This window comes from Saimiri boliviensis, chromosome 2, assembly GCF_048565385.1.
Source record: "Saimiri boliviensis isolate mSaiBol1 chromosome 2, mSaiBol1.pri, whole genome shotgun sequence".
NCBI lineage: Eukaryota > Metazoa > Chordata > Mammalia > Primates > Cebidae > Saimiri > Saimiri boliviensis.
Window position 1 is genome coordinate 27,682,115 of NC_133450.1, and position 13,957 is coordinate 27,696,071.

At 39.8% G+C, this 13,957-nt stretch overlaps 1 protein-coding gene across 1 annotated transcript in view; it reads right to left on the bottom strand.

Moving 5' to 3' along the window:
- Positions 1-13,957, bottom strand: part of IFT43 (intraflagellar transport 43) — a 100,811-nt gene that overhangs the window by 52,079 nt on the left and 34,775 nt on the right. The window contains exon 3 of the mRNA XM_003924571.4: positions 12,156-12,223. Coding sequence (XP_003924620.1) covers positions 12,156-12,223 — 68 coding nt within the window. The remainder of the gene's footprint in view (positions 1-12,155; positions 12,224-13,957) is intronic.

The window sequence follows — 13,957 nt, forward strand, 5'->3', positions numbered from 1 at the left end:
GTTACAGCAACCAAATTAAGACAAGCACCTAGCACGGTGCCATTGTTATTATCATCCAAAAAGAATTTAAGGTGAGTACACTGTTTCCGGTGTCAATTCTCTGCTGTAACTAGACTGACAATAAGGTTATTATCACTCCCACAACACCAAATCTTAAACCAAAATGCTTTCTTCATGACCTTGTTCTGACCATCAAAATTCATCCAGCTTGACTCCTACCTGCTCTGTAAGGTACTCCCTAACCATAACGATGACTCTCCCTTCTGCCATCACATCACCCGTGTCACTCATTCACTTGTTCCTCATTTACAATGTGCTCCTTTGGCCAACATGCTCCTTCTCCCATTCCTGATCTTTATGGATGAAAATGTCTCCTGAATTAGAATTCGAGCTCTCGCAGGACAGGAAGTATATCTTCTACTCTGGTACTCACTAGAGCATCCAGCAAATAGGAGCTCATGTTTCCAACCTTAATGAGGTAGGTCCTCAAAGCAGCTCAGAAGTCACCTCTTACCCCTCGTCAGCCTCTTTTTCTGTTTTAAATCTGTCCGACTTGATCTCAAGGTACTACTCTCCTTTGCCTCAACATGCCCAGCAGTCGGTCTGTCTTCCCACTGTGAAAAACGGGAAAAAAAGAAGCCAAACCAAAAGGAAGTTCTCTGAATTCCCCCATTCCCCTCAATCCTCCTCGATAACTTACCCAGCCTTTCCAAGCTCCATCTGTCTTGGAGGAAAATTATCTGCGCCCCCTCCTCCTGTCCAGGGTCATTCAGTTTCTCTTGGAAGATCTTATCCCATCCCTCCGGGATCCCGCTACATCAATTAACCTCCCACTACAACTCTAATCACTCTTTCCTTATATATTACAGACATGATTCTTAATCTAGACTCTTCTTTCAAATACTGTTCTATCCCTTTCCTTTTTTCATACTATCCTATATTACTGGCCACTTCCTCATGTCCCACGTCCTCTTCAATCTACTGTAATCTGGTTTCTGCTCAAACACAAATAACTGTAACCACTTTCTCAAAGGCCCCTCATAACTTCCAAACGGCCAAATCCAAAGATCTATCCTTGTCTTCTCCTATTTTTGTAGATGACTCAAAGTCCATCTCTTTTTTGACCTCACTTCTCAACTCCTGAGCTGTGGAAATTACCTACATGTTCCACTATTAGCCCCTAAATCAAGTCTCTCCTGCCTTCCCTCTCTCACAGCACCACGACCAACCAGACACCTAAGTGCGGCTCCTTGCAGTGACTCCTCCCTTTGCCCTACATCCAACCAATGTCATTTCTATTAATTCTACCTCCAAAAGGTCTCCACATCTCCCTCTTTTCTATCGTCACACCACACCCCTGGTTTAGGCTCTTTCTTTCATGTAGATTATTACTTCCCAACAGGTCTTCCCAGCATTTCAGCTCTCCACCTTCCACACGAAAGCAAAGTGACCATTTAAAAATACTGATCTGGCCGGGCACGGTGGCTCAAGCCTGTAATCCCAGCACTTTGGGAGGCCGAGGCGGGTGGATCACGAGGTCGAGAGATCGAGACCATCCTGGTCAACATGGTGAAACCCCGTCTCTACTAAAAATACAAAAAAATCAGCTGGGCATGGTGATGCGTGCCTGTAATCCCGGCTGCTCAGGAGGCTGAGGCAGGAGAATTGCCTGAACCCAGGAGGTGGAGGTTGCGGTGAGCCGAGATCGCGCCATTGCACTCCAGCCTGGGTAACAAGAGTGAAACCCTGTCTCAAAAAAAAAAAATACTGATCTGATCATTTGTTCTTGTGTTCAATAAATAGTCACTAAGTGCTTACTATGAACTAGGCACTGTGCAAGGTCCTGTGGGTATGTAAATAAGAGAGTGTGTCTCCTCTCATGGAGCTTACATTACAGCAGATAGAAAAAGAGAGTATGTATGCATGCATGCAGATGTCAGGTGGCGACAAAGAAAGCAGGCAGTGGGACCACAGAGCGATGAGGGGTGCTACTTTACGTAAAGTGAAGTCAGGTAGGACCTTGTAAGCCATAGTAAGGACTTTGGGTTATACTCTGAGTGGCATGCTACTGCAGGGTTCTGGGTGTACATAAAAGGTTTGCGCCTGTTTTAAAAGGATCACTCTGGTTATGTAGAGATAACACAGAGGGAATCTCGTCAGGAAGTTCTCACTTGAGTCAGTGCCAGAAATGATGGTGGCTGCAGCCAAGCACTGGCAGTTCAGACAACCGATGTATTTGAACAGCAGACTTAACAGGGTTTGCTGGCAGACTGAATGGGTTGATATAAAGAGAAGAAGCCAGGATAATCCCAAAGTTTACAATCTGAGCAATTAGGAAGATAGAGTCACCACTTACTGAGATCTAGGGAAGACTTTGGAGGCACAATTAAGGGCGGGGGTACAAGGGGCTGAAATTAAGAAGACTAATTTGGATATGCCAGGTTTGCATTGCATATTCAAGCTGAAAGCATCAAGTAGACAAATGGTCATCCAGGAGAAGAACTGGGCTGGAAATATAAATTCTGGAGTCATCACTGCGTGGACAATAGCCAAACATGAGACCAGGTTGAGATCATGCAGAAACTGAGTGTTGACAGAGAGGAGAGAAGGTTAGAGGAAGAGCTCTGGGCATTTCAACATTTTGAGGGGTCAGAAACGGCCACAGACTGAAAAGCCAAGCAAGTGAATACCTCAGAAAGTAACACGTGACAAGGAAAAGCTTCTCTCTCCAGAGGAAACGAATTTGATCTTTAATGAAAAATCTTTAATGTTTTCACTGAGGAATGAGTACTGCGATAATCTTTTGTTCTCTAAGAAGCAGACGACATGGTTTATCTTATTTTCCTATTTCTTTTTCTTTTTTTGAGATGGAGTCTTGCTCTGTCACCCAGGTTGGAGTGCATTGGTGTGACCTCAGCTCACTGCAACCTCCACCCTCTGGGTTCAAATGATTCTCCTGCCTCAGCCTCCTGAGTAGCTGGGATTACAGGCGCATGCTGCCACCATACCTGGCTAATTTTTGTATTTTTTGGTAGAGACAGGGTTTCACCATCTTGGTCAAGCTGGTTTTGAACTCCTGACCTCGTGATCCACCTGCCTCAGCCTCCCAAAATGCTGGGGTTATAGGTGTGAGCCACCGCATCCGGCTTACTTACTTATTTCAAAATAAATTCCAGATATGACAGGTATTAAAATCCCCTAACAATTAGTAAAACAAGGCTCCTCCATAAGTTTCGCATTAGTAGATGAGACCTGCATTTCAACATCACCTTCTTGTTTTTGCTAACACTAAAAACGATTGTTACAGTCTATAAGGAAAACAGCACGGTACGTAATAGCCTAGGAATAGAGAGACCACTGGTACGGAATAACGAGTCCAAAAGCAGACCCTGGTACACAAAAAGATTCAGAATACAATAAAGGTGGTTTCTCAAATCACTAGGAAAAGATAGATTTTTAAATAAATAGTGCTGGGACAATAGCTATTTAGAAAAAAGTAAAACCATACATCAAAATAAATTCCACATGGATCAGCAATCTCGGTTTTTAAAATGAAAGGGTGTGGCTGGCTATATTCCAATAAAACTTTATAAAAATAGGCAGCTAGCCTGTGGGCCACAGTTCGCTGACACCTAAGATATAGAAACAAAGGAGGAGAAATATAAAAACTTATATATATACAGATATATATAATTTATATATCTGTATATATAATTATATATAATTTATATATCTGTATATATAATTGTGTGTGTGTGTGTGTGTGTATGTGTGTGTTTACTTTTCCAAAAAGAAGTATAGGAAAGATAAATCAGAAACTAAAAAAGAAACTACCTCTAGGGAATGGATGGGAATAAGGTAGAGGGGATGGTAAGGAAGGGAGTGATAACATCTCTGAGTATGTCTTTCTATACAATTTTAACTCTTGATCAGTGTAAATGTCCTACATATTCAAAGGTGATTCAAATAAAAAGGATTTTTAAAAATCTTAAAATTGACCACAAAGAAATAGAAACAAGTGAATGCAATTGTGTATTAAATTGATATCTGAACCTAAATGAGAAATAATTCAATTACATCAAAGAATTCTGAAAACAGTATCCTGAACTTGTGTGATATATTTTAAGAACAAAAAGAACCACAAAGAAATCTTGAGGTTTTCTTAGGAAGTTTCTTTTTGATAATGATATTAGTATAGTAACTTTAAAACTACTTTGTGTGTGTTACAGGATAGAGCGTTATTTTTTTTTAATGTGTTTCCTAGTTCTATTACAAGAGCCTAGAAGCAAAGATATCCAATAGTAATGAACAGATCCTGAATTCTAAAACTGTTCTCCACCAAAAGGACCCAGGCCTCCTTGGAGAAGTAGCTGACTCCAAGGAAAATACAAAGTTATTCTGGAATATCTTGCTGCATTGAAAAGCAAGTATGTGCTCAAATACTAATAAAGCATAAAGGCATAAGAGCCATCTTGAAGTTCTCCCTGCCCAAACATGGGACAATCTGAGTACTAATAATAATCAGTATTACAGAAAATAAAAACTGTGGTGATGGAAATGAGTTATAACATAATGAACAACAAAAATCTATGAGTCCAGCTAGATGCAGAAGTTCATGCCTATAATCTCAGCACTTTGGGAGGCCAGAGTAGGAGGACTGCCAGGAGTTTGAGACCAACCTCAGCAACTAAGTGAGACCACATCTCTACAAAAATAAGAATTCAAAAAAATTAGGCAGGCATTGTGGTGCAGTGCATGCCTGCAGTCCTAGCTACTGGGGAGGCTGAAGCAGGAGGGTCACTTGAGCCCAGGAGTCTGAGGTTACAGTGAACTATGACTGCACCATTACACTCCAGCCTAGGCAACAGAGAGAGATTCTGTCTCGAAAAAAAAAAAAAAAAAAGTACAAAAATAGACACATAGACCAATGGAACAGAACAGAAAACCTAGAAATAGAACAGCATACCAACCAATCTGTGGCAAAGTCAACAAAAATAAGCAACAGGGAAAGGACATCCTATTCAATAAATGGTGCTGGAAAAACCAGCTAACCATATGTAAAAGAATGAAACTGGACCCATTCCTATCACTGTATATAAAAAAAAAAAATTAACTCAGGGCGGGGCACAGTGGCTCACACCTATAATCCCAGCACTTTGAGAGGCCAAGGCAGGTGGATCACCTGAGGTCAGGAATTCTAGACCAGCCTGGCCAACATAGTGAATCCCCTTTCTCTACTAAAAATACAAAAATTAGCTGGGTGTGGTGGCACATGCCTATAATCTCAGCTATGCAGGAAGCTGAGGCAGGAGAATGGCTTGAACCTGGGAGGTTGAAGTTGCAGGGAGGTGAGATCATGCCATTGCATTCCAGCCAGGGTGACAAGAGCAAAACTCTGTCTCAAAAAAAAAAAAAAAAAAAAAAAAATTAACTCAAGATGGATTAAAGACTTAAAGGTAAGATCTCAAACTATAAAAATCCTAGAAGGCCTAGGAAATACCTTTCTGATGTCAGCTTTGGCAAATAATTTATGACCAAGTCCTCAAAAGCAACTGTGACAAAAAGAAAAATTGACAAGTGGGATCTAATTAAATTGACAAGCTTCTGCACAGCAAAAGAAACTATCAACAGGGTAAACAAACCTACAGAATGGGAATGGGAGAAAATTTTTGCAAACTATGCACCTGACAAAGGACTATTATCCAGAATCTATAAGGAACTTAAACAAATCAACAAGGAAAAAACCAAATAACCCCATTAAAAAGTGGGCAAAGGACATGAACAGACACTTCTCAAAAGAAGACATACAAGCAGACAACAAACACAGGAGTAAACGCTTAACATCACTATCAGAGAAATGTGAACTGAAGCCACAATGAGACACCATCTCACACCAGTCAGAATGGCTATTGTTAAAAAGTCAAAAAATAACACATGTTGGTGAGGCTTCTGAGAAAAAGGAATGCTTACTGGTACACTGTTGGTGGGAATGCAAATTAGTTTAGCCACTGTGGAAAGCAGCCTGGAGATTTCTCAAAGATCTAAAAATAGAACTACCATTTGACCCAGCAATTCCATTACTGGATGGTATATACATACCCAAAGGAAAATAAATCATTAGACAAAAAAATATATATACATGCAAATATATGTTCATAGCACTGTTCACAACAGGAAAGACATGGAATCAACCTAGGTGCCCATCAATGGTAGACTGGATAAAGAAAATGTGGTCCATATATACCATAGAATACTATGCAACCATTAAAAAATAATGAAATCACATCCTTTGCAGCAACATGGTTATAGCTGGAGGCCATTATCCTAGGCAAACTAACGTAGAAACAGGGAAACAAATATTGTAAGGTCTCAGTTATAAGTAGAAGCTAAATCCTGGGCACGTGTAGACACAGAGGTAGAAAACAACAGACACTGGGGACTCCAAAAGGGGTTGGAGTGAGGACTGAAAAACTTCCTATTGGGTACTATGTTCACTATCTGAGTGACAGGATTAATAGAAGCTCAAATCTTGGCATCATGCAATATACCCTTGTAACAAACCTGCACATGTATATCCTGAATCTAAAATAAAATAATAGAATTTTTTTGTATCCACGAGTCCATAATTTTAAAAAGAGAGAGCAACAGAAAAAGAAAAGAGGGAAAAAGTAAATTCTTCTTTATAGAAAAACTCCAAGCAATTAATATAGAATGGCAGAATTAGAAAGCTAACATTTTGCAACCCCTGATATAGTAACTGATTCAGGCAAAGATCATTAATGGATGCTAAAACCACCAAGTGAAAGGCTGTAGGTGAATAGGATTCAAAGCGGCACCCCCAAACAATGACTAATTATTTATAAAGGAAAAAAAGAACCTTTGCAATGGAGAGATCTAGAGATCACCACCTAGACCAAGTGATAAAACTCAGTAACAACAACCAAGGGATCAGCTGATGTCACATGCTAATTTAATAAGCTCAAAAGGACACGTGATCACCTGCTCTGGTCAACAACCTTTAACTTGAATCTTATGAAGAATCAATTAGAGAAACCCAGAATGTGAGACAGTCTACAACACAACTGGCCTGGACTCCTCAAAAAAGTCAATGTCTTGGTGGGGAATGGGGAAGGGTGAGGACTAGTTTAGATCAAGAGAGACTAAAAAGACAACTACGAAGCTGCAATGTTTGAGCTCTGATTGGATCCTGGAGTTACAAAAGACATCTGGGGGAACAAAGGGGAGAATTTAAATATAAACTATGTATTAAGTATTATGAAGCCACGATATAATGTCTTAGATATCAGTGATACTGTGATAATGCAGAGAATATAATTAATCTTGAGAGATGCATGCTAAAGTATTTAGGGGTGACATGTCATGACAGCTACAACTTATTTTCAGGCTAAGGAGAAAATGTGTGTGTGTTGGGGTGTGTTGGGGAAGGGGGAAGGGACAAAAAAGTGGGAGGAGAGGGTGGAAAAACTTGGAAGTAAATGTTTTTAATAATGATTTTCTTGTAAATTTAGCTTTTAAGTTCAGGGGTACATGTGCAGGTTTGTGATACGGGTACAATTGTGTCACAGGGGTTTGTTGTACAGATTATTTAATCACCCAGGCATTAAGCCTAGTACCCAGCAGTTATTTTTCCTGATCCTTTCTGACCTCCCACCCTCCACCTTTCAATAGGCCCCAGTGTATGGTGTTCTCCTCTTTGTGTTCATGTGTTCTCATCATTTAGCTTCTACTTACAAGTGAGAACATACAGTTTTTCGTTTTCTGTTTCTGTTTCTGTTTCTACATCAAACTTACATCAGTTTGCTAAGGATAGTAGCTTCCAGCTCCATCCATGTTCTTGCAAAGAACATGATCTTGTTCTTTTTTATGGCTACGCAGTATTCTGTGGTGTATATATGCCACATTTTCTTTATCTAGTCTACCACTGATGGGCACGGTTGATTCCATGTCTTTGCTATTGCAAATAGGGCTGCAATGAACATGCACATGCATGTGTCTTTATAATAAAATGATATATTATTTTGGGTATATATCCAGTAATGGGGATTGCTGGGTCAAATGGTATCTCTTTCTCTAGGTCTCTGAAGAATCACCACACTATCTTTCACAATGATTGAACTTTCACAATGATTGAAGTTACACTCACACCAACACTGTATAATCGTTCCTTTTTCTCTGCAACCTCACCAGCATCTGTTATTTTTTGACTTTTTAGTAAGTGCTATCTGACTGGCGTAAGATGGTATCTCATTATGATTTTGATTTACATGTCTCTACTGATCAGTGGTGTTGAGCTTGTTGGCTGCAAGCATGTCTTCTTTTGGAAAGTGTCTGCTCATATCCTTTGCCCATTTTTTAATGGGGTTGGGTTTTTCTTGTAAATTTAAGTTCCTTATAGATGCTAGATATTACACTTTTGTCAGATGCATAGTTTGCAAAAGTTTTCTCCCATTCTGTAAGTCATCTGCTCACTCTGTTGACAGTTTCCTTTGCTGTACAGAAGCTCTTTAGTTTAATTAGATCCCATTTGTCAATTTTTGCTTTTGTTGTAATTGCTTTTGGTGTCTTCCTCATAGAATCTTTGCCCAATCCTATGTCCAGAATAGTATTGCGTAGGTTGTCCTCCAGAGTTTTTATATTCTTGGGTTTTACATTTAAGTCTTTTATCCATATTGAGTTAATTTTTGTACATGGTATAGAGAAAGGGTTCAGTTTCAACCTTCTGCATATGCCTAGCCAGTTATCTCAACACCATTTATTGAATAAGGAATCCTTTCCCCATTGCTTGTTTTTGTCAGGTTTGTTGAAGATAGTTGCAGGTATGTGGCCTTATTTCTAGGTTCTTTATTCATTCTATTGGTCTATGTGTCTTTTCTTGTACCAGTAGCATGCTGTTTTGGTTTCTGTAGCCCTGTAGTATAGTGTAATGCCTTCAGGTTTTTCTGGGTGGGTGTGTGTGTGTGTGTTTGTGTGTGTGTGTGTGTGTATGAGTGTGTGTGTGTGTGTGTGTGAATATGTGTGTGTGTGTGTGTGTGTGTTTTCTTTTACTTAGGATTGCCTTGGCTATTCAGGCCCTTTTTTCTTCCACATAAATTTGAAAATAGTTTTTTTTTCTAGTTCTGTGAACAATGCCTATGGTAGCTTAATAGAAATAGCATTGCCTCTAAAAGTTGCTTTTGCAGTATGGTCATTTTAACAATATTGAGTCTTCCTATCCATGAGCATGAACTGTTTCTCCATTTGTTTGTATCATCTCTGACTTCTCTGAACAGTGTTTTGTGGTTCTCCTTGTAGAGAGCTTTCAAGATAGTGCTATTTTGAAGGCAACAACTGCTCAAGGAAAGTCTAAACTAGAATAATGACTATTCTTTGAGAAACTATTCTCATGTATATCTTAAGCAGTTAAATTTGATAACTGGCCATCTCACTGGTATAATTTGTTAAAATCTTTCATCTAAGACTTAGTACAAGGGATTAAGGAATAAAATGTAATCCAGTCTTTAGAACTGGACTTTGAACTAAACTAAAAAACATTAAGCTCACTCCTTACAGGCATGTATGACTCCACTTACTTCATCTATAAAATGGGACCAAAGGCAAAGCTAGCAAAATGTCTCAGCCTTACTATCATATTCTCCGTCAGGCTGGCCTAGATTAATTGTATTTAAGCAATGAATGAAACTTCAAGAATCACAAAGACTAACTGTCATCAAAACCTGTTTAAAGCATCTGGAAGGTGCTGACAGCTACAGAGGCTAACAAATGTGGCTAGAGGTGACAGCCAGCACCATCTTATTATAGAGGCCATTCACAAAATACATGTTACCTAACACTTTGATGTTTTAGAACCATAAAACTTAGAGACACCTGCCTTATTACCTTACTCCTTATGCACTAGTGTTAGTCATAACTTAATTGCAGCAACTGGCTATGTATTAGCTTTATGCTGAGTACTCTTCCTGTGTATTCAAGGCTCAGAACAACTCTTTACAATGGGTGTTAGTATTGCTACTTTACAGGGTTAAGTAACTTCCCCAAGTTTACACAGCCAGTTAAATGCTGAAACCTGAATTCAAACCCTGGTATGTCTGAATCAGATACCCATGGTTTTAACCTTACTGTGATGTTGCTTCCTATGAGTAAAACAAGAGATGACTTAATTACCACACCTTAGCCTGAAAATCCTGCTGGTTTGAGTGTGGAAGAAATGCAGAGAGGGCATGTGGTAGGAAGTTTGAGGAACACTTCCTCCTTATACAAGACAAGGTAATTCTGTAATTCTGAGACCATCCCAGAGATATGAATGCTTATCCTGGATAACTGAAGATCTCGCAGAGATTTCTACTGTAACTCATGTGCATTCCCAGATGCTGGCAGAAATCTGAGGAGATATCATCCATTGGTTATGTCTAATTCAAGCCTGTCCAACCTGCCTTATTTTGTTGTTGTTCTACTTTATTTTAGGCTTTTCGCAGCCTAAAACAATGGTTTTTAGTTTCTGTCTCTAGTGATAAGTGGAAAAGAGGGATAAAGAAGGGTTTTACTGGCCCAGTCAGAAACAGAAACTAAGAATCCGTGACTGTATTCTCTTCCCTTGAACACCCCTGGCTACTTCTTAACATCGTAAGGTTCAGAAAATACTTCTGGATACTACAGCTTCGGAAATCTGACATTCCTATGCTAAGGCTTTAATGTAGTTCACAACTAAAGAAGATTCCTGACCTTCAAAATAAACATCGCTTTTCTTAATGTGGAATTACTTCTCCCAAACAGATCCTTCATATGAAGCATTTATGCCACCATAAAGATCCCAAAGCTCCTACAACTCATAAATATCATGACCTGCCAGAATGCCTGTGAGAAGAATATGGTCAAGGCCCATCTATGAGGACAGAATGAGGATAAGAAACAACCATCATCATCATTATCATCATAACAACAGCCAATGTCCATCAAGTGCTTCCTAAATGCTTCTCTCTCTTCTAACGTGTTATACATATGAATTCATTTAATCCTCACAATGATCCTTTCAAGTTAAGAACTATTTTTAACCCCATTGTAGAGATGCAGAAATGGAGACCAGGGATGTTAAATTACTTGTTTGCAGTCTCTGAGATAATAAATGGCATAGCTAGGATTCAAAACCAGGCAGTTGCCTCCAGAACCTGTGGCTCTCACCACACCCTGCTGTCTTTTGATATGGAACCACAGGGATCAGCTTCTGGTCTAAGCTGTGGAAAGGTTTCAAGGGCTAAACACAACAGCAACAGTCCTGTTACGTATGTAATTTCCTTCAGTCTTTGAAATCACCCTGTAGGGAACATCAATGTGTCCATCCAGGGCTCAGCCATGGTATACACCTTGCCCAACCTCATCCAGCTCAGAGAGAATGGCATCTGCATCCACAGTCCCACACTGTGAGCCCTATGCAGTTTATAAATGCTGCTGCATGCACTGTGACATTAGGTTTCCCAGCCTTCCCAGGACCTCTGGATAGGCTGATTAGATAACGCTGGATGGTTATGGCACCAATATTCATGCCAACTTACAGAAAACACAAGATACCAACTAGGCAGGGTGATGGGTCATCTGTATTAGTCTCCTTTATGAACAATGACTGATCTATGTCAAGGGAAGACATACCACAGAGTTCAGCAGCAGCTACCAGCAGGCAATTCCATTATGTTTAGAAAATTAAGAAGAACACAGAATATGCAACATGGATAAACTTTGAAAACATTATGACAAATGAGAGAAGTCAGCCATAAAGGACCACATAATGTAGATTCTACTTATATAAAATGTCCAGAATACGCAAATCAGATAGAGAGAAAGTTGACGGGTAGCCACCTAGATCTAGGGAGGTTGGGGGGACACGGGAAGTGGCTGCTGATAGATACAGGGTTTCTTTCGGTGGGGAGGTGATAAAAATGCTGTCAAATTGATTGTGGTAATGGCTGTACAACTCTGTGAATATATTAAGAACGATTAAATTATACATTTTAAATGGGTGAACTGTATGATATGTAAATTTTTTCTCAATCAAACTATGGTAAAAAATAAAACAACACAGGAGCAAAGTCCCCACCCCACTGTGTCCAGCACCAACCCCACTTCTATGAGCTACTGGTACTCACTTTGAAGCCTTCACGGAATCGTCTGCCCAGCCTCCTTCTCGGCAGCGAGGAAATTGGGGAGGGGAAGTCTACAAGTCAAAAGAACACAATCGCTCAACATTTGCATTTATTTATTTTTTATTTTCTATTGTTTGAGATGAAGTCTCGCTCTGTCACCCAGGCTGGAGTGCAGTGGCACAATCTCAGCTCACTGGAACCTCTGCCTCCTGGGTTCAAGAGATTCTCACACCTCAGCCTCCTGAGTAGCTGGGATTACAGGCACGCACCACCACGCACAGCTAATTTTTGTATTTTTAGTAGAGACGGTTTCACCATGTTGGCCAGGCTGGTCTCAAACTCCTGACCTCAAGTGATCTGCCCCCTCTGGGCCTCCCAAAGTGTTGGGATTACAGGTGTGAGCCACCACGCCCAGCCAACATTTGTGTTTAAACACCAATGGTTGAGGGTAAGGTCACCTACACCAATCAATATTCAGACTACCTTCTGAATAAAAATACAGTAACCTTTCTAATTTACTATGAAAATCTGGGTTCCTTCATACCCTCCTGGTGAGTTATAAATTGGCAACATGCTTCTGGAGAGCTATTTGGTGGTGTTTATTGACCTTAAAAATATTCATACTTTTTTGACCTAGCAATCTCAGGAATTGATCTCAAAGAAAAAATCAGAGAGGAATATAATGTTATTTTTGAGCAGGAATAGCTGAAAACAACCAAAATTGCTAGCAATAAGGAATTAAGTAAATGGTAGAATGAAAACACTAAGCAAATAACACGAAAAAGTTCTAAGAAATACCCAATGATATAAGAAAGTTCAATAAATTTTAATCGTCAAAAACAAGTTACCAAACAGCAAGTATATGCTTTTGTCACATTTTTTGAAATAATTATCAATACATACTATCTAGTGTTAATGGATTATATGTACACGACTGAGAGGGGACTCCATGGCAATTTTAATTTTTACTGTCTAAGGAGCTTGGAGATTGATTGACCTGCCCCCAATTCCCATCACCACTAGCACCCATGTACGCCATCTAGGGGCCTGAGGATAGGCGGACCCCTCCCACGGCCACCACTGCCAGAACGCATTATGACCCAGGGGCCTAGGATCGATCCACCCTGCCCACCACCACTGGTGCACATTTTCTGGGGTCCAAAGGATCATTTTGCCCTGTCTGCCACCTATGCATGATCTGGGGGCCAAAAAGGACAAAGCTGGAGACGTCGCACTATTTGACTTCAAATTAATAAATGACAGAAATAAGTCCTTGGCTATCAATAATAACCTTGAAGGTAAATGGATTAAACTCCTCACTAAACTGGCTGAATGAATTAAAAAACATCACTCTATGCTGTCTATAAGAAACTTACTTCACTTACAAAGACACACATAGACTGAAAGTGAAGGGTTGGAAAAAAAATTCCCGCAAGTAAAAACCAAAAGCAAGCAGGAGAAACTACACTTACACGAGATAACACAGATTTTAAGTCAAAATTTGTAAAGGGAGGCTGAGGCAGGAGAATCACTTGAACCCAGGAGGCAGAGGCTGCAGTGAGCTGAGATCACACCACTGCACTCTAGCGTGGAAACAGAGCAAGACACCATCTCAAAAAAAACAAAACAAAACAAAACATAAAGACGGTCATTCTATAGTGATAAGGGGATCAATATAACAATTCTAAATATATATGTACCCAACACTGGAGCCTCCGGATAATAAAAAGCAAATATTATTAGACCTAAATAGACTCCAATATAATAATAGTTGGTGACTTCAACATCCAACTCTCAGTAATGGA